The sequence below is a fragment of the Sphaerodactylus townsendi genome, linkage group LG01 (genome assembly GCF_021028975.2).
Source record: "Sphaerodactylus townsendi isolate TG3544 linkage group LG01, MPM_Stown_v2.3, whole genome shotgun sequence".
Classification (NCBI taxonomy): Eukaryota; Metazoa; Chordata; class Lepidosauria; order Squamata; family Sphaerodactylidae; genus Sphaerodactylus; species Sphaerodactylus townsendi.
In genome coordinates this window covers 67,914,077-67,941,971 of record NC_059425.1, presented here as the reverse complement: position 1 = coordinate 67,941,971, position 27,895 = coordinate 67,914,077, and the positions used below count along the sequence as shown (strand labels likewise).

At 40.2% G+C, this 27,895-nt stretch overlaps 1 protein-coding gene and 1 pseudogene across 4 annotated transcripts in view; one reads left to right on the top strand and one right to left on the bottom strand.

Moving 5' to 3' along the window:
- Window positions 1-27,895, top strand: part of BABAM2 (BRISC and BRCA1 A complex member 2) — a 166,438-nt gene that overhangs the window by 98,622 nt on the left and 39,921 nt on the right. For all 4 annotated transcript variants that reach the window (XM_048513689.1, XM_048513850.1, XM_048513618.1 and 1 more), the window contains exons 8-10: window positions 10,028-10,127; window positions 14,628-14,698; window positions 16,314-16,396. In XM_048513689.1, the coding sequence (XP_048369646.1) occupies window positions 10,028-10,127; window positions 14,628-14,698; window positions 16,314-16,396 (254 nt within the window). The remainder of the gene's footprint in view (window positions 1-10,027; window positions 10,128-14,627; window positions 14,699-16,313; window positions 16,397-27,895) is intronic.
- On the bottom strand, window positions 26,832-27,355 carry LOC125442536 (annotated as a pseudogene).

Below are 27,895 nucleotides of genomic sequence, written 5' to 3'. Positions count from 1 at the left end.
GTGGACTTTCTCTCTAACAGATATTTAGGGCAGTAATGCTGTTAAGTTATGAAATTGATGTAGTTGTCTCACTTATAATAAGTGGGTTGACCTCTGCAAATCTCCACAAAAATGGCTCCCAGAGGGACTTGCCAGCAAAGACCTGCACGGGTGGGATATGATGACAAGGGAAAAACTGTGACTTCTTCTGCACCTCTCTGTCCCTTCTGCTATTGTTCATTACTATGAGTGAGGAAGTGGGCATACCCACACACACACACACACACTTCGTTTGTTCTGAAATTGTTACACTAACCATTTCTTCAGTAGTAGAAAGTCAGGGTTGTCTTAGGCCCCTTCTGCACATGCAGAATAATGCACTTTCAATCCACTTTCACAATGGTTTGCAAGTGGATTTTGCTGTTCCGCTCAGTCAAATCCGGCTGGAAAGTGCATTGGTAGTGGACTGAAAGTGCATTATTCTGCATGTGCGGAAGGGGCCTTAGAGTGCTCTCAGGTGAGGAGAGGAAACTATAGTGCTTCTGGAAAAGAAAACAGATTGGCAGACATCTGTCTCACGGCCTCTGTGGTGGTTTCCAGTTGTGGCCCTGAATGTGACCCCATAAAGGCTACCTCCTGATGCTGGCTGGGGGTGAAGCATTGTGCCACCATCTTGCTCTTTATACAAAGTTATGAACCCTCAATGATTTAGCCCCCATCCCCTATTAGTTCCCATAGGAAACATTGGGGGATGAGGCACCCCCTTTGGGAGCCCATAACTTTGGACCCCCTGAACCAAACCTCACTAAACCTGAATGGTGTCATCAGGAGAGTCTCCTAAAGATACCCTGAAATTTTGGTGCTGCTAGCTGCTAGCCCTCTGCAGGCCAAAAACTGAAAAAACACTAAAAAAACCCCGTAAACCTGAATTTTTGCACCCCCCCCCCCATGCGTGTGCCCAGTGCAACACGCACACCAGGTGGAACGCGCGCACCCCTGGCCCCCTTATAGCTTCGCCTCTGCCACTATGGGTGGGAGAGATAGACCCCCATGAGACTTTAAGGCCTCTCACTTGTGTTACTCATACTCACATATAACCACACAATGACCAGTCATCATAACAGAAATAATTAGTGATCATATTTAAGTTTTACATAGAAATATTTCAGACTGCTACTTGCATTTCATAGTCTTTTTTAATTCTAGTCATTTCATTTTTTTTCCCTCTATAATTTTGTGTGTGTGTCAGAGAGATCCAGTTTGGCCACCATCTATATGGCCTTCCCTTCCCCATGGCTTATTTTTATGATGAAATGACAGCTGAAGTGTCAGTTACAGAATTCCAACATCATGTATAATTTAAGCCTTATAAAAGTCCAAATCTGAAGTGATTGTAATATCTTTTGAAAATAGTTCACGTTGTCCGGTGTTTAAATTCAAATATATTTTTTCACACATTCTTTGATAATTTATAGAGTAGATATAGTGAAAATATTTTTTACATTTTACACCCCTGGACATTGAAATAACGAAACCTCAGGTTGTATTACTTAAAGAAATGTATGTATTAATGGGATATATCAACCCTGCTCTGAGAACATAAGTGCAGCTTGCGTGTTATAACAAGAGCATTTTTACTGGCAAAAGATTCTGCTCCATAGCAATAAATTCTGAACCTAATGTAGTACCTTAAAAAGATCATTTTCACAGACCCTGCTTTGGGTACTGGCACCTTCTGAAAATAGGCAGGTAGCAACCCAGGACAGGGCCTTCTCAGTCGTGCCACCAAAAATCTGGAACTCTCTCGCCAGAGAGGTTCATCTGTCTGCTTCTGATGCTGCCTTTTGTCAAAGGAAAATACTTTTTTTGTATAAAGTATTCTACCTGTAATGTCAACAGTCCCTCAGAACCAAAATTCTCTTTTCCATTTAAGGATAATGTGATTGTGGGGCTACTGTTCAAAAGTTGCAAATTGTATAGCTGTGGGCTGCTAGTCATTAGGCTTGAACTTCAGTTTGGCTCTTGGAATTTTGTTGTGGCAGAATCTGAAACTTGTGCTATTAACACAATCAGCACTTTCCCCCTGTTCCACCGGTTTCACTGTTTTAGATTAAAGCAGAATGACTGTTAATAATCTGTTAATAATATCATAGGAAATATTATGTTGTTAGCATATAAGTGAAAATAGTACACTCACAGCAAATTTGGAACTGTCTAAAGACATCTTCTGTGGTTGCATCCTTTTCTGCTTTTTTTGATGTGGTTCCCTATGTCTCTTGTGCCAAGCAGGGTAATATATAAAAAGTGATAAATGTTGGGAAAACAGATAAAAGGAACCATTTAGTAATAAATGGAAGGCAAAAAGCAAAAAACACATGTGGAGATCAAAAGCCATAATACCTGCCTGTTTGTAAATGGATGAGGAACAGGGAGGAATGGAAAGGAGATATTTTGTTGTCACTTGACTCAAATTACTGTTTGCGTTTAAATGCCAAGAATGACAACTATCTCTTAATACTGATTATAGTTGAAAACAGCTACAATTTCAAACTAAGGCAGTACAATAAGAGCACTTTTTAGAGAAGATGAATGGTGTGTTCCAATTCAAGAAATATTTGTAGGTACCCTGTTTCCCCAAAAATAAGACAGTGTCTTATATTAATTTTTTGCTCCCAGAGATGCGCTATGTCTTATTTTTAGGGGATATCTTATTTTTCCGCTCCACGGCTGCATGCTCTGGTCGACGGGCATGCTTCCAAACAAAAACATTGCTACGTCTTACTTTCAGGGGATGCTTTATATTTAGCACTTCAGCAATACCTTCACTATGTCTTATTTTCAGGGGATGTCTTATTTTCGGGAAAACAGGGTAATATGCTCTACAGTGGTAATAAATTGTATTGGGTTGTTAAAACACTGGCTACTTGAATAGTCACAGGTCTTAAATGCTTGTTTAATAACTCTACTCTCATATTCTGACACCCCTCCTCTACCATTTCCTTCAGTTCCCTTTCCTTTTTATGTCTGGTCTTTTAGAGCCAGTGCAGACATTATTCAGATGGATTTATCTGCACAACTACTCCTCTTGCATAATTACAAAAAACAAGCAATCTTCTGGAAATCTCTCCTTTGGTTGCACTGCTCACATGAGTAGATTCCTCATTTGCATTCTATCATTATACTAGATCTATGAGTGAGGTGCCATCTGCATCAGGTCTTTCACTCTAAGCCTAAAGGCAGAGCCTGGTTTTGTTTTGTTTTTAATGTACACCACCTAGTTGCTGTAGGCACTTGAGAAGTAATTTAAAAAGTAGGAGGAGCTATACTCCACTGTGCTGGAAAAGAGACATTGTGAGAATTATAATAATTTCATATTTTATTTTACTTATTTTGCTCTAATCTGCTATTTGTTTTGTCAGTTTTATAACATTTTGGACTCGATCCTATGTTGTACTTTTAATTGTTGTTGATGTCAGCTGGGTTGAGAACACTCGGGATATAATCTTTTTAAACAAAATAAGCTGCAATTTTAAATAGAACTACTCCATTCTAAGCCAACTGAAATCAGATAACTTAGACTGGAGGAACTGTTCTTTGGGTTGCACTTTAAAAGTTCACATATCTTCACAAGGACTTCCTCTGGTTTTGAAAACCACGGCTCTGAACAATTTCTAAACGTAGTTACTGCTGTTGGAAAAGAAGAAATGAAGGGAATATTTTGTATGTGTAAAATCATGTAGTCATTCATTTGCTGTGTGTATGCAGTAATTTATTTATTTATTTATTTTGTATATGTGGCCCACCTGCTCATTTAATAAACCAATTTAAATTAGTAATTTTGTTTCTAGGCTAAAAGCTGTTCCCTACTTTCAGAGGTGCAGCTAGGGAAAATGGAGCCCGGGGCAAAATCTGTGTTTTCTGCCCCCCCCTTATGGGTGGCCCCCTCCCACAACTAAAGAATGATTTTTGCACCAGGTCTTCTCAAAGTCACCATCACATTATAAAACATGCCCCAACTCACAAATCTGAACACACCCAGGGCTCCCTAGTTTAAACAACACTGAAAGAGATGCTGTTGGGGGGGAAAGGTAATCTACCCCAAAACAGCATCACTTTCAATGTTGTTTAGACTAGAGAGCTCAGATTCGCCTAGAGAGCCCAGATTCTCCTTTTAAATCCACCTTAAAGGAAGAATCTGGGCTCTCTAGTTTAAACAACATTGAAATTGCTATTTCAGGGCAGGGAACCCAAAACAGCATCACTTTCAATATTGTTTAAAATAGGGAGCCCAAATTCACATGTTCCCTTGGTAGCTACGCCCCTGCCTACTTTGTAAAGGTTTTGACAAAAAGTTATGTTGACTTCTTTCCACATCTCAGGCATCCTTCTTTCCTGTAAAATAGATTTCATAGTCTTCTGCAAAGGATATAAAATCTCATCTTCAAAACACTGAACCAGGTGCCGTTCCTGGTTTAATTTTTTTTTTTTGTGGTCTCCACCAATTTTCTTATTTTTATTGAACTATTCAAAATACATCACTGGTCATCTGCAATTCTAGGCAGGTTACATTTTCTAAGATATTTCTGTATTTTTCCTATTGAGATTTCTTGTTCTTTAATTAGATTTGTATAGAATTTTTTTTAAGTATTATCCCCTCCGTGTAGTTTTAAAATCATTTTTTCGTGTTCTTTTCTTAATCTTTATGCCTGGCCTATTAGTAAACACACACAAAAAAATTGCTTTGCAAATTTCAATTTTGTTTCTGTCTCTCACTGTTAACAAAGAAACCTCTTGTTGTAGCATTTTAATCTGTTGCAAAATAATTTTATCTCTTGGTTCCCTTTTCAGTTGTTCTTCTCCTCTAATACTTTCAGTATCTCTCTTGTCTTTTTGTGTGTGTGAAGAGGAATGTTGTATTAAATGCCACCTCATAAAAGCTTTACTTGCATCCCACACCACTTTTATATCAGTATCCTTGTTTAAATTGAGTTCAAAAAATTCTCTCAGTTTCTGCTTACAATCTTGAATTACCACATGTTTTTGTAAGTCAGTTTCATCCAGTCTCCATCTAAACATACTTGGTTTCTTTTTGCATTCCAAACTCACTGGGTTATAATCTGAGTGATATTAAGTTTTACTATTCACACTTGATGTAGATGAAATTGGGAGTCCTTATGTTGTGTACTTATAATTTCTGATCTTTTTCTTTTCTTTGTTTGTTGTAAGGACTAATAAAATTTGACATCAAGGTTTTGACAAATTGTTGAAGACTATTGTAATTGTTGAAGACTATGTTGAAGACTGTTGTAATTTCTTGTGTCCCCAAGTCAAGACAAGATGTTGATCAGTTGGGTCTCCGCCTATCAAAGACACTTGTCAAGACCCTTGGTTCCTACGAAGAAGAAAACTACAAAGAAACACAACCCAAAGCCATTGACTAGCATCAGCCTTTTGAGTCTGCCTGTTTTTTGAAAATACAGGTGTGCAGGTTTTGCCTGTTCCAACTCTGATACCATCTACTTCAGGACAAGATTGTACCTGCTTATTGAGGACAATCTTCCAGCTTCAAGCTTAGTGTTGGTTCAAGAGATTCAGATGGCTGGGTCATTCTCCCAGGGTAGATAAAGGATTTACTAACATCTGTCTGAATTTTTGTCAAATGTATCTTTCGCCTTCATGGTCTTTATGGATTAAGTTACCATCTCATTCATGGTACTAGAGCTCTCCATGATGCTACTCTCAAAACTATAAGTATGATCAAAATTGCAGGATTTTTTGGGCCCATTTCTCCTTGGTAAGCCTATTCTAAAAAAAGTAAATTGTGAATCATCCCTGAGTGTCTACTTTTTCAGCTACCAAATATTGTTCTTCAGTGTCAAGGAGAGCCAGCGTAGTGTAGTGGTTAGGAGTCAGTGGACTCTAATCTGGAGAACCGGGTTTGATTCCCCACTCCTTCATCTGAGTTGCAGACTCTTATCTGGTGAACCAAATTTGTTTCCCCACTTCTACATTCCAGCTGGGTGACCTTGGGCTAGTAACTGTTATTCAGAACTCTCTCAACCCCACTTACCTCACAAGGTGTCTGTTGTGGGGAGAGGAAGGGAAAGGAGTTTGTAAGCCCCTTTGAGTCACCTAACAGGAGAGAAAAGGGTGGTGTAAATGCAAACTTTTCTTCAATCATATCAATTAGATTGGACCATTCTGCCTCTAGTACCAATGACAGTAAAAGTTGCCTACTCCCCTGCCACGACTAACAGATTCCTGCAGATCTAAGACCTCATGATACTACTTCCCTTCAGTCTCAGTGAAATGTGTTAGTTTCACCCTCATACACTTGGGAGAGTGTGAATGATACCTCAAATTCCACTGACATGAACAAGGTTTCCAGTTACTCATCTATTAAACGGATCTGTGATCCTTCAGCTATTTCTCTATTGGAGGGTATATGCATGCATTCCAAGCAGCGAAACCAGCTCCACAGATAATCAATAATTAAAGCATTTTAGCATGTTTGGGGGGTAGATGTGGAGTCATTAGATTCCTTCTGTTTGCAATTTTGCAACTAAGCAATGTGTACACAAAAAAACCCCGCTCTGTCATCATATTTTCTTTTTGTTTTTTCTTTGCTCTGTGAAATCTCTTTCATGAAATGAATTGAAGTGGTAACAGTGACGTACAGATCTTTTTTGATCTCATCCCTCCCAGGGACTTGCCCTTTTATTTGTCAGGATTTGAAAAGTACAGTGAATACTGGGGAAGATAACCACAAATATGAGTGTATCTTGAGCAGTCAGCAAATAAAACATTGAAAAGTAATTTACATGAAGTTCCTTTTTCTTGGAGATGCGAAATGGCTTATATTTGTTTTACAGTTGCCAACATGAGGGGATTGAATAACACTGTAGAACAGTTGAAAAGCGGAGAAATGTGGTCATGTATATGTTGTTATAGCCAATCCAGAGAATTATTAGCATCCTTTAGGGAATATGTTCATGTTTCACTGAGATCGCAGAAACATTTACAAGGATGGTTCATTTTGAAGAAAGCATACCTCAGGCACTTAGTGAGATAATGGAAATCAGAGGACTATATTTTCATTGACCTCTTGCCTCCAAACTAAATAATAAACTTTAGACTACAGTTGTCCTTTGATGGACCTGCAAGATATGGTCCAGAAAGAATATAGTTTGCTATTTGCTTTACTAGACATCTGGCAACAGTTTCCACTTGGAATCAGCTATGTAGGAGGTTCTGATATATATACACTAGTAACAACTCACCTTGACCCAAATGGTGCAGGTCAACCCAAGCTCATCAGATCTTGGAAGTTAAGCAAGATCAACCCTGTTTAGTACTCAGATGGGAGACCACCAAAGAAGTCCAGGGTTGGTATACAGAGGCAAGCAATGACAAACTACATCTGAGTGTTTCTTGTCCTGAAAACCCTACAGAGTTTCCTCCACCAGAAACAACTCCCTTCCACTTTTTTGCTTTCTCCTTATAGGAATTTATTTTATTGTGTTGATAAGTGAAAGCTGGTGGAAGAAACATTGACAAATTGAGATAACAAATATTAACAATTTGAGATATGCAGATGAACATAAGAACATAAGAACATAAGAACAAGCCAGCTGGATCAGACCAAAGTCCATCTAGTCCAGCTCTCTGCTACTCGCAGTGGCCCACCAGGTGCCTTTGGGAGCTCACATGTAGGATGTGAATGGCCTTCTGTGGCTGTTGCTCCCGATCACCTGGTCTGTTAAGGCATTTGCAATCTCAGATCAAAGAGGATCAAGATTGGTAGCCATAAATCGACTTCTCCTCCATAAATCTGTCCAACCCCCTGTCCAATGATATCACATTATATCTGTCCAATGATATCACATTAGTGGCAGGAAGTAGTGTAGTCTTGAAAAAACTACTTCAATTTGGTATAGTTCCATAGAGTCCACCCTCCAAAGCAGCTCTTTTCTCCAAAAAGAATGGTCTATGTCACCTGGAGATCAGTTGTAATCCCAGTAGTTCTGCAGCCTCCACCTGGAGGCTGGTAACCCTTTTGTCAAAGTTGAGGCATTTTCTTTGGCAGATTTCGCATGGGCGTGGAGAGCGGTGGTGCACTGGTGTACATGACACCAGTGCAGTCCTCGGGCTGTTCGCACACTTGTGTGCAGGCGACCCAGGAGCTGTTGCAGCCCTCGTCAATATGGCTCCATCAGGACAATGGGACACGCCCCCATGGCCCTGGCAATACCCCGGGGGCAGGAGGCGTGTCCCCTCACCCCCACGGAGCCACGCAGGAAGAGGAGGTAAGTTTTTAAAAAACATTGGTGTGCCAAGAAACAGCATCCTCCACCCGGTGCCATTCGCTCAGCATTGGGTGGACGCTGCTGTTTTTCAAAATACTCATTCATTTAGCAAGTCGGAAAAACACCATTGTGGGGGAATAACATCGTTCTGGCTTTGCTCCAGCTGCAGCAGCTGTGCGAAGTCCTCCCCCACAACAACGTTTTTAGCAGCTGCACACCACTGTATTCAGCCCTTGTAGAATCTGCTTTCCATTGTGTCTTTCATTCTGTTATTAGGAGGTTGCATATTGGCAAACAGGGCTCATCCCACCCCCAATCTCCACATGATGGTCGGAGGAGGCAAGAGTCTGTTTGAGATTGACTGAAGCGAAGTTTGGATCAAGCTCGAAGAATTTCTAGCTCAATCCAGGCTCAGACTGATCACGGGTTCTCTGCAACCTATAGCTTTATACTGTCAGCTCCAACCCCAAGCTAGAGCGCCCGTGTGGACTCTTAGCCTGGCTGAGGTCAGACTGGATTGAGGTAGAAGCTGCAGGCTTCCACTTTGATCCAAATGTAACCTCAGTCAGGCTCGAACAGGCTTTTGCTGCCCCCCTCCAACTTCCGTGTGGAGACCTCTGTGTGGAGATGGGGGGGGCAGGGTGAGCCCAGCTGGGGGGAGCTTTGTTTATTGTATTTGGGAGTCCCCTCCCCCATAGTGTTTGAAGAAAAATCTGAAAATATTTGAAAAATACATTATGGTGTCTAAATCCCCTTTCCAAAAATTAGTGTAGTCTGCAAAACTGCAGACAGGGAGGTGCTCAGTGCTATGAGAAAGGGAAGCTGCTGTATGGCTGGCTGGCCTGGAAAGGTGCTGCTGCTGTCAGTGGAAAAGCAGGCTTGTAGCCAGGACAGCCTCTGCCATTGCTGTGGGGCGTGCTGGGCAGGCAAGCAGGTGAGTCTCTGTTGCTCTGAGAGGAAGAAGTGGGCAGTCAACTGGAAGTGCTGCTGTTACCAAGTGGGGGAAGGGGGGACAGGTTGGTGGCCAAAAAATCTTAAGGTACTACTCATATTATTTGTAGAAAAGATAACTAGCTCAATATATATACCCATCTATCCCATCAAGGGTTATCACTATTTTCTTAGTTATATGATACCTGCTAGCTAAAACTAACATTACTTGGACTGCTATCCTCTTTTCAGGAGCTGTATCTTATTCAATGTTCCGGGTCATCACCTGCTATTGGTGCTAATTAAATACCATTATGTTTATTGGAAGGACCCAAGGAATTTTGATTGACTGAAGTTCAAAAGCAGAAATTAATGACCATGCCTGTCTAAAATCCCGAGTTATCAAATTACTGTAAAATGTATTGATCCCTGGGTTAAGGAGAAATTATAAATGTGTTCTTACTCATTGTATCCTCTCATCAGATCTGCAAATTAGCTTGAGAGCCAGCTAGTTCCCAAAAGTCAATAAGATGTTACTGAGCATGGCCTTCAAATGGGCTCTGCCATGTCTAAACTGAAACTAATTTCTGCAACCAAGCTCCACAGTATATCACACACTAACATAATGCTAGTATATATTTCTATATGGATGGTATAATAATGTAGTATGAAATATATATTATATGGATGTATTTAAAATCCCAATTTTGTATTTTGTTTGAGTTTTAATATTTGAATTTAATATTTAATAAATCATTTTTAGGGATGAAATATTAGCATGTCTAATGAATTCATTACCATTTTTTTTCTAGTGCTCTTGGAGGATCTTCTGCTCTGCACATCCCTGCTTTTCCAGGTGGAGGTTGTCTCATAGATTATGTACCCCAAGTATGCCAACTGTTAACCAATAAGGTAATTACTTCTCCTTATTGAATGATTTCATAAAGGTAATATTAAGATGGCCAGGATTTAAAAAGCAGATCAATTAATTCCATGAACCAAGTCAAATGTCAGCTTATGTTTAGTAATTACATCCCATGCTGCATGACAGAATACTTTTTTTACATTGCAATCCTAAGCATACTTACAACCTTCTACTTTAATTTAAGTCAGTGTGCTTAGGAGGGGGTAAGTCTACTTAGAGGTACAGAGTAAGTATGTACTGCTAAAAGCAGCTTATAATGCAAAATATGAGCCTTCTTTTTACAACAGAAAAAGATAAATTCCCATTCAACACACTTGAGCCTTTTGGCATGTCTAAAGTAACATACTGGATTACAGCCAGAATACTTTATTTTCCTACTAATAGGAAAATAAGAGCAGCAATGGCGTAGGAGGTTAAGAGCTCGTGTATCTAATCTGGAGGAACCGGATTTGATTCCCAGCTCTGCCGCCTGTACACTCCCACACACGCCAGCTGGGTGACCTTGGGCTAGTCACAGCTTCTCGGAGCTCTCTCAGCCCCACCTACCTCACAGGGTGTTTGTTGTGAGGGGGGAAGGGCAAGGAGATTGTAAGCCCCTTTGAGTCTCTTGCAGGAGAGAAAGGGGGATATAAATCCAAACTCTTCTTCTTCTTCTTCTACTGACCAGCAACACATGAAAAGCAAGGTAAACTATTCTGATGGAGCACACTAGCAGCAATTTTTGTAATTGGGCATTGGAGGAATTTTCTTCTAATTTAAAAAATACAATGGTGATAAAATATCAAACCACATGACAGCAACAGTACTGAACAAAAGTATTTAAACCTTTGAAATGACAAACTAGATATGCTGTATCTATCTAGATTTTACATGGAGAACCATGGTTAAGAGCAGCAAACTCTAATCTGGAGAACTGAGTTTGATTCTCCACTCCTCCAGATTAAGCCTTTTGAGTGACCTTGGGCATGTCACAGTTCTCTCAGCCCGCACAGGGGTGGATACTGCACAGACCCAAATCACTGTTGTCTGCCCAGTAAAAACACCGGTGGGGGGGGGGGGGACTTCCCGTGGCTGTCACTTCCAAATAAAGGCAGTGCTGCTCTTCCCCCCAACCCCTGCCATGGTGTTTTTTTGACTCGCTAAATGAGTATTGAAAAACAGCAGCATCCACCTGATGCCAAGTGAACAACACCAGGTGGATACTGCTGTTTCCGGCACGTCTTTTTTAAAAAAACTTACCTCCTTGTCCCTGCATAGCTCCATCAGGAGGAGGGGACACGCCCCCTGGCCTCCGACCCCAGGGCTATTGCCAGGGCCCTGAGGGTGTGTCCCCTCGTCCTGACAGAGCTACGCAGGGATGAGATGGTAAGTTTTTTTTAAGAAGTGGTGCGTCTCATGCAGAGGTGCTGGGCCGCGGCAGCTCTGGGACCGCTCACACACATGTGTGCGAAGGGCCTCGGAGCTGCACCGGTGACATGCACACTGGTTCTCCACCACTCCCTGGGTCTGTGCAGAATCTGCCCAGGTCAGGCAATTGCAAACCACCTCTGAACATATAATGCCTTGAAAATCCTACAGGGTTGCCATAAGTCAGCTGTGTCTTGAAAGTTCACATACATGCAGAGAGAGAAAGAGAGAACTTACATGGTATTTACTGCATATATGAAGTGTTATGGAACTTGAAGGAAAGGGTATGCTGCTTTGGGCATTTTAGTGAATCACTTTCTTTAGCAGAAAAAGAAATCTGACTTTTGTCATTATTACAGTGCTATTTGATTCACCAATTATGAGAGAATATAAAGATACAATGCAATATAAAGATACAGTATAAAGACACCTAGAAAATTTGTCCTGAGGCCACAATTTAAAAGTCCTGTGTACAGATGGAGGGGTATCAGTCTTACATTCTAGAGCAGTGGTTCTTAACCTTCCTAATGCCGTGACCCTTTAATACAGTTCCTCATGTTGTGGTGACCCCCAACCATAAAATTGGTATATATAAAATATGAAAAGACCATTTTCCGATGGTCTTTAAGTGACCCCTGTGAAAGGGTCGTTCACCCCCAGAGGGGTTGCGACCCCCAGGTTGAGAACCACTGTTCTAGAGATAGTCCATTGTGCCTAAAGGAATGCCACTCATATGGTCCTCTTAACCTTTGGAGCAGTTGAGGGAGGGAGTTTCCAGAAGGAGGAGATGAAGAAATGGCCTTCCGGATTCCAGCTTTATAGAATTAAAACTCTAAATAGTCCAAATTTTCCCCTTATTCTAATGTAATTTGTTTCAAAGAAATATATGAATTACTTTTATAAAATATTCTTTCAAATCATATTTGAAAGGGGTCAGTGCTATCAGACCCCGCTACAGGGGTCAGTGCTATCAGTCACAGACCAGGAAAGGGATTTGGGCGTCTTAGTTGATAGTTCCATGGGAATGTCAACTCAATGCATGGCAGCTGTGAAAAAGGCAAACTCTATGCTGGGGATAATTAGGAAAGGAGTTGATAATAAAACTGCAAGGATTGTCATGCCCTTATATAAAGCAGTGGTGCGACCGCACTTGGAGTACTGTGTTCAGTTCTGGTTGCCACATTTCAAAAAGGATATCGAAGAGATAGAAAAAGTGCAGAGAAGGGCAACGAGGATGATTGAAGGATTGGAGCACCTTCCTTATGAGGAGAGGTTGCAGCGTTTGGGACTCTTTAGTTTGGAGAGGAGACGTCTGAGGGGGGATATGATTGAAGTCTATAAAATTATGCATGGGGTAGAAAATGTTGACAGAGAGAAATTTTTCTCTTTCTCACAACACTAGAACCAGGGGGCATTCATTGAAAATGCTGGGGGGAAGAATTAGGACTAATAAAAGGAAATACTTCTTCACGCAACGTGTGATTGGTGTTTGGAATATGCTGCCACAGGAGGTGGTGATGGCCACTAACCTGGATAGCTTTAAAAAGGGCTTGGACAGATTTATGGAGGAGAAGTCGATGTATGGCTACCAATCTTGATCCTCCTTGATCTCAGATTGCAAATGCCTTAGCAGACCAGGTGCTCAGGAGCAGCAGCAGCAGCAGAAGGCCATTGCTTTCACATCCTGCATGTGAGCTCCCAAAGGCACCTGGTGGGCCGCTGCGAGTAGCAGAATGCTGGACTAGATGGACTCTGGTCTGATCCAGCAGGCTAGTTCTTATGTTCTTATTTCTAAAATTATGCTGGAATAAATCTTTAAAATTCCTCTTGTTACTCACTAGTTGAAGTTGCTTTCTTTTTTTTTAATATTCAAGTATGCAAAATTGTATTAAAAACAAGTTTATAATCTGCTTAAACAAGTTTATAATCTGTTAATATTTTGGATCCCACATGAAGTGTTCAAAATAAGCATTTCTTCATAAACTGAAATAGGTCCAATTTTATAAATAGAATTATTTCAAGAGGGAGTAACGTAGCTCTTAGCACTGATTGTATCACAGTTATTTCAGGTAATTTAGTGCAGCTGTTTGCCAAACAAGGTAATCTAACATTAACCCAGCCAGTACAAACAATGTGAATAATTTATTTTATTTCAGTCATTTTGATGCTGTAGAAAGTAAGCTGCTATTCTGTTCAGTTAATGGGAGTTTTTGTGAAGAGCAGCATGATACAGCTTAACATCTCTAACACTGCAGTAACTCCATCTTTTGAGACCTTATGCTGGCATTGCAATTAGTGTTGTCTAGCCTAAGCACTTATGGATTGGCATGGTGTGTGTATGTCTTAAGATTGTGTAGTAGTCATGCCATTGCCTTTTTCATAACAAAAACAATCTGTGATTCCTTACGCAACTTCACCTGGATGGATATTATTTAATATCTCACTTAACACTTTTCAAATATATGATTTTCCAAAGTGCTAGCCTTATTAATCTGTTTCAAAAAGATGAGTGCCTCTTAAAGAAAAATAGATTTGTTATGTTTAGAACACCCAAAATAAGCCTGGATTCTTCCACAGATGGAAGGATTTCCATGTGTACAGTGTGATTTTTTTGCCTCTTAATGTAATCCCATATCTCCCTGAATTGCTGCTTTTTGGGGATTCCTTCATGGTGCATTTTTGAACTACAGCAGAAGACAAGAAAGTCAGTGCTCCATAGATGGAACTCTTTCCATCTGCAGAAATGCTCCAGTAATTGTAACCAGGATTCTACAATTTGTATATGTGTGTATTTAATCTACAAATCCTAATTTATAAATTGTGTCTAAAATGAGTATTCCAGAATACTTAAAGAAAGATGTATAAACATAGAGCACGTAGAGCATTGGATACGACCAGTGTGTTCCACTGATGTTGTTGTTCCTCAGCACGGAAAGTTTTCTGATATTGTAGGAGGCTTTTCTGCTAGTGTATTGTTAATACAAGGTAAACAGAGTTTCCAAGTTACATTCAAAAATGAACTTTCAGCATCTATTTATTCATTATGTGTTCACTGGTTTCTTCTTTTCTTTCTTTAACAGGTACAGTATGTTATTCAAGGTTACCATAAAAGAAGAGAGTACATTGCAGCATTTCTTAGTCACTTTGGAACGTAAGTCTTCTTTCATCACTTTTTAAAGGAATATAACTTTTTTAAAAAAGAGACCAAGTAGCTACCCTTCAACGTAATCCAAGCTATGTTTACTCAAACTTGCTGATTTCTAAACATATGTGACTAGGATTGCAGCTCTGGCCAAAAGCTTAAGGAAATTTTGTCCTTCCTTATAAAGCTTGCTAGAAGAGCATACAGTCAGTGTTAGCATCCACAGGAAAATCTGGTTGGCTTTCAGCTTTGAGAACAACATATTTGTTATGCATCTATTCTGGTTGGTTTATTCAATTCCTTTAGTTCTCACAAAACTATCTAGAATAATTTAGTCCTTATTATATAATTACATTAAAAAGTGTACAAGCAATGATTAAGAAAAAACAGTTTATTGATGAATTGCCCCCATCCAAAAGTATCTGTTTTGGTTACTGGTATGCACTGATTTTATACCTGTGTTGGTTACTGATATGCACTGATTTTATACCTAATACACTGGTTTACCTGCCAAGAAACTGATTATTTTTAAATTAAAACAGTACTGTCTAAATTGAGAATTAAATGTGTTAGCATAGCTAGGCAGAATTGTATTTTTATTTGCAGAAAAGTGTGGCGTGTTGAAAGCAAGATGTGTTAGGATAATAAAATGTATAGATATACTTCCAAATGTGAAGTGAAATTTGTGATTAAATCTATCACATTTTTATCTCACTTTTCTCCTGGGTAGCTCTGGGGTGACCTACCCCTCTTTCATTTTATCCTTCCACCAATCTGTGAGGAAGTTTGAACTGGGAGTGTATGATTGGTCCAAGGTCTATGGAATTCCCTTCATAGCAGAGTGGGGATTTGAACTAAGTCCTTCCCCCAGTGTTTGTCTTCATCATGCTAGCATTCACTTCCGAAATGTGTGTCCATCCAGCCAACCAATGTTTCAAATTCCCGAAGCCCTCTAGTTCCTAAGGTGGAGTTTGTGATTGTGTAAATGGTTATTTGACCTATGGAAAAACTTGGGCTACCTTTTCACTGCAAACATTTTGACTGGGAGGCCTTCCACTCCATCTTGTTGTATATATAGTGTGTTGTTATGAAAGCTGTAAGAATGGCTTTCAGAGGATATGCAAAGATCCAAATACAGCTGTTTTGCAAAGATCAAATACTGTTCCTGACCACTGTCAGTTATGTGTGTGTGAATGAGTGAAATGGGATAAAGAGACTAGAAGTAATGTATTGATCTTTGTTTTGATAAAACATAACTGATAAAATTATAAACATCATCCAACTCATATGTGTGCCATTATCAGAACTATAAGTACTAGAGTAGTATATAATGGATAATCCAGTAGTTTGAGCACTTAAAATGTGGGGACTATATTAAGAATGTATAGGAGGTGATCCCCTTACAGTTGTAGACAGACTATGTTGCTGAATGGTTGACACTATTTATGCCTATTTGAGACTAATGGACAAAGGATGAAATTTTGACATATGATAATCCCCGTGTGCAAATGTTCATTCATGGGAAGAGATGGAATATTGTGCTTGATTTCTGCTCTTATTCTTGTCCATTGATGTGCTTCCGTTTTAATGATAAATAAAACCTTTTTATTTTCTGTTTTCATAGTGGTGTGGTAGAATATGATGCTGAAGGTTTCACAAAGCTCACCTTGTTGCTGATGTGGAAAGATTTTTGCTTCCTTGTTCACAGTGAGTAGTTATTTGCCTTGGGCACAAATATCTAGCCTCTTAAAGACAAAAACATTCAAAAGGGAGAAAACACAATTAAAGGAACTGTTTCAAGGTTTGGGCCATTTTTACTCTATTGTGATGTGTCCCTGACACTTGAAAAATTCTACCTGCAGATTTGTGTAAATTAGCAAAGCAGTTAAATAGTACATGAGCTTATGGGAAGATCACAGTTAGACATTTAAAAAGTATGTGATTGTGTGCGTGTGTGTATAAGCCGCCCTGAGTCCTGCCTTGGTAGGAAAAGGGCAAGATAAAAATGAAATAATAATAAATATGAAATAATAATAAAGCACTGCCAAGTTGCACCCAACTTACAGCAATCTCATGGGGTTTTCAAGGCAAGTGATTAAGCAAAGGTGGTTTGATATATTTCAGAGGCCTTCATGTATGAAGTCTCCCTTTGTGATCTGCCATTTAAGTCATGACCCAGCTAAGCTTCTGAGATCTGATGAGGCTATAGTACTATACCATTCCACACTGGAGAAACATACTTGGACACCCAAAAAGCTAACCAGTCATACTGCTGTGGTTGCCTTCCAGATGCTTGATAAATCATTATGGTCATTTCTTTCTCCTCAGTATGAGAATTAGAAGAGGTCTGGTATTCCCTATCAAGAACAGCATAATCCATATCTGTAGCTAAGAATTAGTAAGTATTTTTAGGCTCTTTAATATGAAAGTAGTTAGATGATTCATCCTCCGGGGGCATAATTTCAAGATTTTTGCCAAAGATGGTTCCCTCTCTTCTTGGCTTCCTTATATCTTTTACAGTGGCTGTCACATTACTGTTCAACTTGGCACAGAATCTTACTAGGTATTAGACTGAGTTTAAAAATGCTCTCACATGAGCAGAAGGCTCTTACTCTCATGCAAAGAAGGGTGCACTATTTCCACAGACTTACCACTTAAGGGGTGCCCCCTGTACTACATTTCACATTATTCTAAGACACCACAACCTTCAGGGGCATCTTCACAGGGGCTGCTTCCAAATGGGGAGGCAAAACTATCTGTTTTGCAGACTGAGCTCCCACTCTTAATTGTTAGGATTCAACCCATTGTCTGTCTATTTACAACAATACAAAGTATCAGATTCCTTTCCTGTTATTTAAAATGGGTTTATACAATGTATCACATGTCTAATTCAGTAGTTCTATGCACTAGGTTAGACAATTTTTTTCATGTAGCAGATAGATTTTTAGGGTGCCAAGGGGATAGGTAAGAGTACCATATACAATGAAAATGGATCTATGGATCAGATCTTTTTGTGTTGTATCATAATGTGCAATGAATTCACCAAGAAGATCCAAACCTTCCTTAAAGTTTTCTGAAATAGCCTTCATTTTTAGCATATGGCAAGCTAAGATAATAAGACAAAACTAGAATTGGAATCCATATGTGAACTAACTACTACTGATATTCTTCATACATGAACATAATTGTTAAAATCCCTAGTATCAAGCAGTTTATAAAGGCATTTATTGTAAGAGCTAGTGTAGAGGCATGTAGGATTTTTCTCTGGTGTGTTTTCATTGAATTCCGTCTGCCTTTTAGTCAGGCATTCTTTCTAACTTTTGAGATTTCCCTTTAACTTCCTCCACACTCACCTAAGCTATATTTCCGCCTCATTAACACTACATATGATCAGTGGCTTTCTTCCTCCTGTTTCTCACTACAGCTCTTATTACAAACATTACAATTCTAGAAAAGTGCACATTTGAAATACAGGATTTTAGAGGATTGTCTGAAATCATCTTTCATGAGGCCACATGCATGTGCGTATGTTCTTATTTGTGTTTTATGTATATTGAAGCTTTTAGAGTCAGAGAAAACCTGAAGTATTGTTTCATTAAAATTTAAATTACATTTCACTTGAGGAAAAATTCAGTTTTCAACACCCAAGGAGTTAAACTGAGATCATATTTGAACCCTTGGTTTAACTAATTTAAAGCTTTTGAGAAATATTATTACAATTGAATAGCTTGTCACAATCAATTAGCAGCCTTAGCACTCACATGGCAACTTACAAATGTAAATTGTTGCATTATGTGCTTATTGAATGAACACGGGCAAGCAATTTCATGTAATAAAGGATTCTGCAGAGAAAACGCTCAGATCTGCATTTTGATTCCAAAGTGAGATATTGGCCTTCATTTCTAACATCATTTAGCTAAAAGTATTTAGTAGCATTTAATGGAAGAGAACATTATATATTATATATTTGTTACTGCTTATGAGAAAAATATATACACAAACACAAGTAGGAACCCAGAAAGACTTTGGGAAGCATCTCATATCCTGCCTGCTACTATTTTCTCTTTCCCTTTTCTGAAAGCTGCCATAGCCTCTCCCCTTTTCCTGCTTTCTTTTTAGGGTTGCCACCTCCAAATTGGGAAATTCCTGGAGATTGGAGCCTTGGGAGTGTGAAATTTGGGGGGGGGGGGCAGGGGGAAGCAACCTCAGCAGGGTATAATGCCACAGAGTCCACTCTCCAAAGCTGCTATTTTCTCCAGGGGAACTGATCTCTGTCATCTGGAAATAAGTTGTAATTCCAAATGATCTCCAACCCCCACCTGGAGGTTGGCACCTAGTTCCCATACAGGAAATTGGTGAAGTCTGTGGCATTATACTATTCTGAAATCCCTCCCCTCCCCAAACCCCACTGTCACCATGCTCTCCCCCCACAGACTATAGTAACCCTAGTCCTTCCCAGAGATAAGTCACCCTATCTTTATCTGCCCCTGTACTTTAAGCTTTCACTCACCCCACCCCATAGTCTCTACCTATGAAAATTGTGGCCCCATTTGTGATTCTGGCCACTGGACTGGGCCCACTTGAATGATATATAATCCTCAAGGACTTGTGGGATTGCATTTCTTTCCCATGCACTATTTCCCTGCACTATTTCCTCTTTCCCTTTCTTTGCCTCATTCTCTCTTCAGCCATTCCCTGAGAATGTTATCTAATGCCTCTGGCATTTCTCACTGAAAAAGACAACAATGCTAGGAAACACTGGAGTTGGTAGGAAAAGAGGAACACCCACTGTGAGATGAACTGGCTCTGCCCTTCAGTGTGCATGACCTGAGCAAGGCTGTTAACGAGAAGCCATTTTCAAGAATATTAATTCATGAGTCAAACGCAACTTGGTGGCATATAACACACATGATCAGGCCCTCCATTCTTTCTCAAGGTGTAAAAGCAGACTCCTAGGGGAAGACCACAACTATTGGAAGAAAGGGGGGCAGGTTTACTTGTTACCTTTGGCAAAGCCAAACATAACACAGATCCCAGTTTTGAAGTAACGGTGGGGAGAGCAAAAGAAGAGCCTGTCCTTTTCTATTCCACCCCATTCAACTCCTGACTACTCCAGAGACTGTAGCACCTCAGCAGAGCACAAAGAAAGAGGGACACATCAGTCATTTTGAACCCTTAATAGTCAACAGTCACCAAAACTCTTCTCCCCCTGTGAATGTTTGGAATGTGCCCTAAGCCCACCCCCACCCAAAATCTCATGTGCACAAAGCCTACTACAGCCACTGTCAACAAGCATTCCTCAAAACGGGGTGGGAAGATAAGGAACTGGAATATCCTTCAGGTGGAATAGCTGAGAGTGCCTTGGTCAGGGAAAGGAGGGAAATTACCGAGGCCAAGATAGGTTACTTAGGGCCTTATATCTCCCACTTTATAGAACGTAACATCTTTGAACATTTCCTCAGGAACCTTTAGCTTTCCCTCCTCTTCACTCACCATAGTCTTGCTTAACTATAAGCTGTAGTTTCTGCTTTACCAAGGACTGCAACTCCCCTCTGAGGCCCAGGGCCCAGAGTTCTCTCCCCTTCACTTCACTCCTAATTGGGTGAACTCTTCTGGACAATTGAGCCTCTCTCACCTCCTAGCAGCAACAGCCGAATCAGGTCAGAGGCGTAGCTGGGCCATACTGCGCCTGGTGTTCACTCTACGTTTTCTGCCCCTGCCCCGCCCCACCACACACACTTACCTTAGTTCAGCTTGAAAGTGCAGACTGGAAAAAGCGGCCTGTTCTGTTAAAGCTAAAAATGGCCTGGTGGGAACTACACTTCCCAGGAGACCTTGGGGCTTGCAAGGTCTCCTGGGAAGTGTAGTTCCCACCAGGCCGTTTTCAGCCTCAAGTGAACAGGCCGCTTTTCCAGTCTCCACTTTCAGGCTGAAATAAGGTGGGGGGGGCGATTTTCCCCCCAGGCATGCACCCGGTGCAGTGCCCTCCCTGCCCCTGGTAGCTCTGCCTCTGAATCAGGTGAATGTGACATGTGTGCTGCAGAACAAGCCAGCTCTTCTATGCAGCGGAGCCTCCTCCACTTAGCAGCAGCTTATTCAGGGCAACAAGACACATGTTGTATAATGAGACATCTTTTCCAGGCAACTGAGCCCCCCCCCCCTCTTCCCACTGCCCCTTCTCTGTCTACCACCCAAGGCACCTCAGCCTTCTAGATCTAGCCTTGCATGACACTTCCTGACTTCGATGGCTCAGCAAGGCCTGGCTGATGGTTAGTTCAACAACAACCACCCTATGAAAGCCAGTGTGGAGTAGCTGTTAAAGCTTCAGAGTAGGATCCAGAAGACCCAGGTTCAAATTCACATCCTCCTGTGGAAGTTCACATGGTGATTTTGGGCCAGTTCCATACTTTCAATTTAACTTACTTCACGGGGTAGAAAAAAGCAGGAGAAAAAAGGAGAAGTGGAGAATAATGTAAACTGCTTTGGTCTCCACCAATGGAGATAGGTGGAATATAAATGAAGTAAATAAATAATAAATATAGCTGAAGATGAAAGGCAGATAAAAGATAGGTTGGGGAATGGCTGAGGAGAGGATGAAGTGGAAAAAGGAGAGGCTTATGTGGACATTCACAAAAAGAACACTGATCATGGGGGACGGGAAAATGGGATTTCCCTCCCCCACAAGCCCTTGTGGGTCCCCACTTATATAATAGAATGTTCCTAAAAAGAATTTTACAATTTTAAGATCAGAACTTATTTTAAAATATTTAAACTGTCATTTGTTTTAGTTAGCTTTATTTTAAATTATTTTTATTTCAGATTTCTAAATGAGGCAAAAATGGATTTAAACACAAAAACATAAGCAGGCTGAATCACAGCAAAACAGGAGGAAAAACAGACTGGAAACCATACCCTCTGGGATATTTCTGTAGCCACTCACACAACTCGGCACAGAGTAACAAAGCACTAAATAGGACATTCCTCAGCAGCTCTGCTGTTGGCATCAGCAGTACAGAGTAGGACAGGCAATACTGCAAAGAAAGGTGCAGCGCAGTGGTAAGGCGGAGACGCAGCATAAGAACCCCGGTTCAAACTCCTGATAGAGTTCTTTAAAATATGTTTTTTTAAAAAATCAGTAGAATCAGTTGCCTTTTAAAATATCAAGACAAGCATGATACATTGTCATGCAACAAAATATAGGAGGAGCTATCCTGATACAATGCATATCTGTATATGTTTGAAATGAATGCCTTGTCACTGTTTTCATAACTGAAATACAGCTGTTTTCCTTAACTGTGTTTGGAGGTAGAAGGCCTGAAATATCCTTTTGTTCCTTAGTAGCCTTCTCAGTACTCAGCTACAATTGCAGAGGATGTGCCTTCCCATAGGTATAGGACACTGACAACAATACACTCTCGTTTCACCACCAAGGAACACCGTGTTCCCTTACAAGATTAAAAACACAAGCTTTCATAACTGGTGCAGTGTGTCTTTTTTTGGTTTCAGTGTAGATTTTTTTAAAATGCTCACGGTGGCATAATTAGAACTGTGTAGTGAAACATATATTGGTGCCAGTGTAATCGCTGTTAGGAGGAGTTGCTATAGAAACTGGGACAGCAAAAACAAAACAAAGAATTAGAGACTAGGGTAAAGGCCTTGAGAACTTGAAAGTAAGATAAAGTGTAAGCTGTTAAGGCCATGCATGCATCTGATGTGCTTGCAAACTCCCCAGTCATTTAGAAGAAAATGAACAGGAATGTGAGACAGTTCCTTTTTAAGGGTACTTTCTGGTATAATAAAGTTTTAATTTCTTGGTGAGAACTGGGCAGCGCAATCTGGAGGAGGCCAAATCCCCCTCTGGATGTGACGTGGGCTTCCCCCAGCTCCTGGCTACTGCAGCACCTTGTGATGCCCAGCCATGATGCCTGGCCTCGTGCAGACTTTTCCCTGCTGCTCCAAGTTACACCAGGGTTTGGGGGGAGGGGCCAACTTTAATAGGCTTCCAGACTCCTCTTGGGCCCTGTATGCCAGCAGAGCTGCTGGCGGAGATACAATGTGATTTTTGCAGCATATCTCTATTATCCCCATGAGGGAGCTGGGGGGTTCTGTTGTTGTTTAAACTTTTCCAGGCTTCCCACACTGTGGGAAAGCCCTATGGAGCGGGCAGAGTGGCGCTCAAGCAGCGCCGTCCCCATCTGCCTCAGCTTTGGATTGAGCTGTCAATGCGTTGCCTCCCTCAGAACAAAGTGAGACAATTCTCTTAGTTGAATCAGCAAGTTTAACATTGTTGGAACAAGTTCAGGTAATACTGATTTCTTTAAACATTTAGGTCCTTTTTAAAATATGGTGAAGACTCTTTGAAATTCCTACTCTCAGGTTTGCAGTGACAATTGTACAGTTCAACAAATTGAATGGAAATTCTGCCCTTGAACACCTTTATATGATAATGGTCATGGACATTTTAAAGCTATTTTCTATTCTACGCCTCCAGTGTCACAGTGCAGAAAGAGCTTGGCAGCTCTGTCTCTGGTCCAGGATCACCTTGGACAAAAATAATTGATTCCACTCCTCGTAACTGCAAGATGCAAAATTAATCACAGAGAAGTAAATATGTGGTTGGGGTATGTTGATAGCTCCTGTGACAAGGCTTTTCAGGCTGTGCATATTCAGGTTCTTCCTAGGTCCATAGGACAAAATTGATGTTTAGGGAGCTTGGTCAGTCATGGCTGCTGGTACTGAGCTAATTTGCTTTTATGAGAGACCAGCACCTGCCTGCAGGTTAGATGGGCTCAGGCTTGGCATCCCTTTACTTTCATCTTCCTGAAAGCAAGAGCCAGTCCAGGGGGCAGTTGGCATTGAAACAGTTCCCCGTTTGCTCTGTTGGGCTTGCTTTAAGTATGATTTTGAAGATAACTAGCAGAGGTTGCTGAGCTTTGTAGTCCCTTCTCCATTGTTCCAGTAAAGAAAACATCCCCAAATTGCACTAGTCTACATCATATGGTAAGAATTAAGTAGTTAAAAAGTACATTCAAAATCTCTGCTGCATTGGTTCAGTTGACTGAACTGTTTGTATTTCAGCCTTTAGTTCTGAACTATCATGGTTTCCATTATATAAACAGGCTTCTGTTTTGATCATGCGAGTAACTTCAGAGGCAGTTATTTAATGCTTACTTTCTTAGTAACACAGAGTACCCATTTTTCTTCTCAGCTGTTTAAAGGTACATATAGTATCCATTTTGCTGATCTTGCCCAGAATATTTTGACATTTGCAATTTCTTCATAGAAGACCTAAACTAAATCATACATCTCTTTTATAATAGTTATTTTATTTTTTGCTTTATGCAGTACTATGCATATAAATCACCTTCATTCACCTGTCTGCATTGTGAACTAGAATCTTGACTGAAAAATATTTGCTATTATATAATGTATGAATATGGTAGCTGATTTTTTGTCAAATTGTTTAATAATGTTCTGTTAGAGAAGGTTTCATTGGGTTCTTTTACTTTTTGAAACCTGAAACAAGCATGGAAGATTGGTTTGTTTTCATATATGATATGTTATTAGCATTGTAAACCCCAATGTGGGTACATCATTTTCACTTCAAATTTGAAATTTGCTCAGGGAAATGTTGTGCAGTAGCCTTCTGTGTTTCAGCTGTAAGACCAAGCATTCCTTGAGTTACTGTTTGCTGGTTTTTGAGACAAAGTTTAATTTCATTCTTTTCCGTTCTAAAGAATATCTTAAAAAAGAGCAAGAAGCATAAAATGCCGCTCAAAAACTGAGCACAATCTAATATATGATTTATAGGGTTTGATCCAGCACAAAATTTCTGGCTCATACACAAGCAGAAACACAAGTAAAAGGCTGTAGTAGTTGTTTGCACTAATATCAGACTGTACTGTTACTTAATTTTCCACTGATGCAACCAGTTTCTGGACACTATAATATATTGGGGGTGGGGATCTTACATTTTGCATGCAACAGAACTGTGCCAAGTCTATTTATGTTTCTGCTTTTGCAGTTCTGAATCCAAGCCATAAACTTGAATTTTGGTAGGAAAATACATTAGTATTACTGTTAAATTACTTTTGGTAAGGAAATAACTTGCTGTTGCTTTTCTGTCACTGTTTCCAAACGGAAATGTAAGATAGGAATCTCCTAGAATTTTCTCCTAGACTCTCTTTCTGAAGTCAAGGACACACATGTCTTTTCAAATGAAAATTAAAGATGTTTAAATTAAAAATATCTGATAAATGTATTGTCAGCCTTAATATATACAAATTGTACCCAGCATTAATGTAGCCAACATATATGGCCTACGGCACAGGTGTCAAACTTGCGGCCCTCCAGATGTTATGGACTACAATTCCCATCATCCTCTGCCAGCATCATGCTGGCAGGGGATGATGGGACCTGTAGTCCATAACATCTGGAGGGCCGCGAGTTTGACACCTATGGCCTACAGTTTTAACATACGGGGTATAGTTTAACAGCATACTAAAATATAGTTTTATATGTTAGCTATTTTCTGTAATGTATCACAGTTGCAAGTTTACTTTTCAGAAAATGTCCCACTGAAGTCCTACTTGCTTCTAAGGGTTTAGGGTTAACAACTCCCTTTTTGTATCGCAGAAGCATTTCCTCCCCCAATTTGAATGTGTTTTAACTGGTTAAGTGGATGTATCTGTTGTACTGCAATTTACTTCTGACTAAATAGGCAATAGATCTGAAGGGAGGGTCCTAGTCAAATATAGGTTCTAAGAGAAAGATAGTGGATAATCTGTGCATTTTTCATGATCTTATAATATATCTGCTTTTAATGAAATTGGCTTATATTTTTCTTATGATTTATAAACCTGGGAGACAAGCCCAGTCTATAGAAGGAGTTTGAGACTATGAATAGGTCTATTGTAATATAAAGTAGTTCAGTGTTGGGCCACCTGCAGACTGGCAATTATTAACACATTGGACCTCTGAGTGCTTTACGTTTTTTATTTTGTTTTATGTACTCAATCACAAGGTCACACTCATATTTCTATACAGGCTATTTTGGTAATTTCTGACATTTTTGTTATTACATGCATACTCCTTCCCCTATAACAGAGTTCTAGGTTAATGTCAAGCTAGTAACCTCAGTGTACACTGCCCGTCGGGGTCCACCTCAGAGCTGTCTGTATCATTAATGCATCACTGTGCGTTGCTGGCTGACTTTCATGGTACATTGCTTCTTTCATAATCTGACTGGGTTTAACATACTAAGCAGGCTGTTATTTCCCTAAAGGAATTATTCAGTATACATCCACAGATAAATAGATGTGAGATCAGAAAATAACAATCTTGACTGAATATTGGGGAAAGCCTAATATGATCATACATATTGAGAATTACACTTTTCTGTTTTTTACATCTTGACAACATTGCAAATGGTCATAAAATAGAATTGGTATGTCTTCTTATATAAGTTGGGATTCCTTAACATCACTGCATATTTTCTATGAGTCTGTCTTAAGTCTGGTAATACTATTTCCTTTTAATTAGGTCAGGTTATTGCCTCTGATTAGATATAATATCAAACCATAGCCTGGCACTGTGAAGAGCTTTGGGTTTGCTCAAATATTCACTATTTTATTTCCATGCTCATGGCATGGAATTTTAAATTCTAACTTTAGTGAAAATGTAGAATATTTTTTTTCAAGAAGTTAGATGGTGTGACAGCCCCACCTACCTCACAGGGTGTTTGTTGTGAGGGGGGAAGGACAAGGAGATTGTCAGCCCCTTTGAGTCTCCTGCAGGAGAGAAAGGGGGGATATAAATCCAAACTCTTCTTCTTCTTCTTCTTCTTAAAAGAGAGTGAATCATTCACATGGACTTACCTAGTTGTGATAAATTCTTAATTTCATTGTTCTACCTTAGCTAATTTGTTTTTGAATTAGCATGTTTCCCACCTATTGATGAACATAGTACCTCTTTTGTTGTTCTTACATAGAGAATTTAAGGTTGTCTTTTAAAAAACTGAGGGGGGGAGACTTTTTTTTGAAGTGCTTAATGCCAAGTTTTACTTAATGATAGTTACATACTCTCCCCCTAAATTGTGCAGAGTACAAAGGCATGCTTCATTCATTGACCAGCATTCTGCTACTCAATCTCTTGACTTGCCCAAGGTGAGGCGATCAAAGAGGTACTCATCTAGGCTGTCCTTGCTGGCATTTGAACAATGTTGGTCACATGATCCCCTAGCTACTTGATCAGCTTCATCTCCTCGTTGACATGGTAATCCCCAGGAAGTCACACATGTGAGGATCTGCATAGGCAGAAGCAATCTGGGTGCAGATCCAACAGGCCTTGTTCACACTCTTCTCCAACTGAAGGGCAAAGACCATGGCAGAGTCCCCATTCTCCCAAGCACCCTGCTCTGTTGTTGTTTTTACATCCAGCAGAATGGTTCTTACTCCGTGAAGGTCAGGAGTTTCTCAGCTTATTCACATTTCTCCATCCTGGACACATCCTGGAAAAAGGAGGCAAACTTGGATAGAGCCACATCATCCCAGATGATATAATAACTCAGGGACAAATAGGCGTAGCTGACTGGAGAAGCTGGTTGACCAGGTGGTTCACAGCAGCTTTGCTCTCAGTGTGGTAATTCTGGCAGATCTGAGAGCTCATGGCGCAGACAGAGTTAGGCTGGTGAGCTGGACTGACAGAGAAACAGAATAGAATAGAATAGAATACTTTATTTTCCGTGCCAATACCGCCTCCTGCACGGTGGCCGCGGACCTGGTGTCATCCATGGCGACATTGGGCCTCTCCTTAATAAACTCTGGTACCACTCATGAGGTCAGTGACCAAATATAAGAGAAACAGAGAATGGGGCAGCCACAATCCTGCTCCATTGAAGCATGGTTGAAATAAGAGCCATAGGAAGGCAGCCAAATGCAGGTCAGTCTTAGCCTGCCCCTCTTCTTTCCTTCTGTAACACTCAAATGGTTCCCCTGCCCCACCTTCTCCAATCTGACTTTCGACTTATCTTTAGATACGCTCATTGTATAGGGTTTTTTTTAAAAAAAGGTTCTCTTAATTTATAATTTATTGTAGGAAAAATCCCAAACAAAGTCTGGTTATTCTTGGTAGTGAAAAAAATCACAAGTCTTCCATTGACATATTATTTCTTTTATTTTTAGAACAACAAAATTACATTTTCATGAC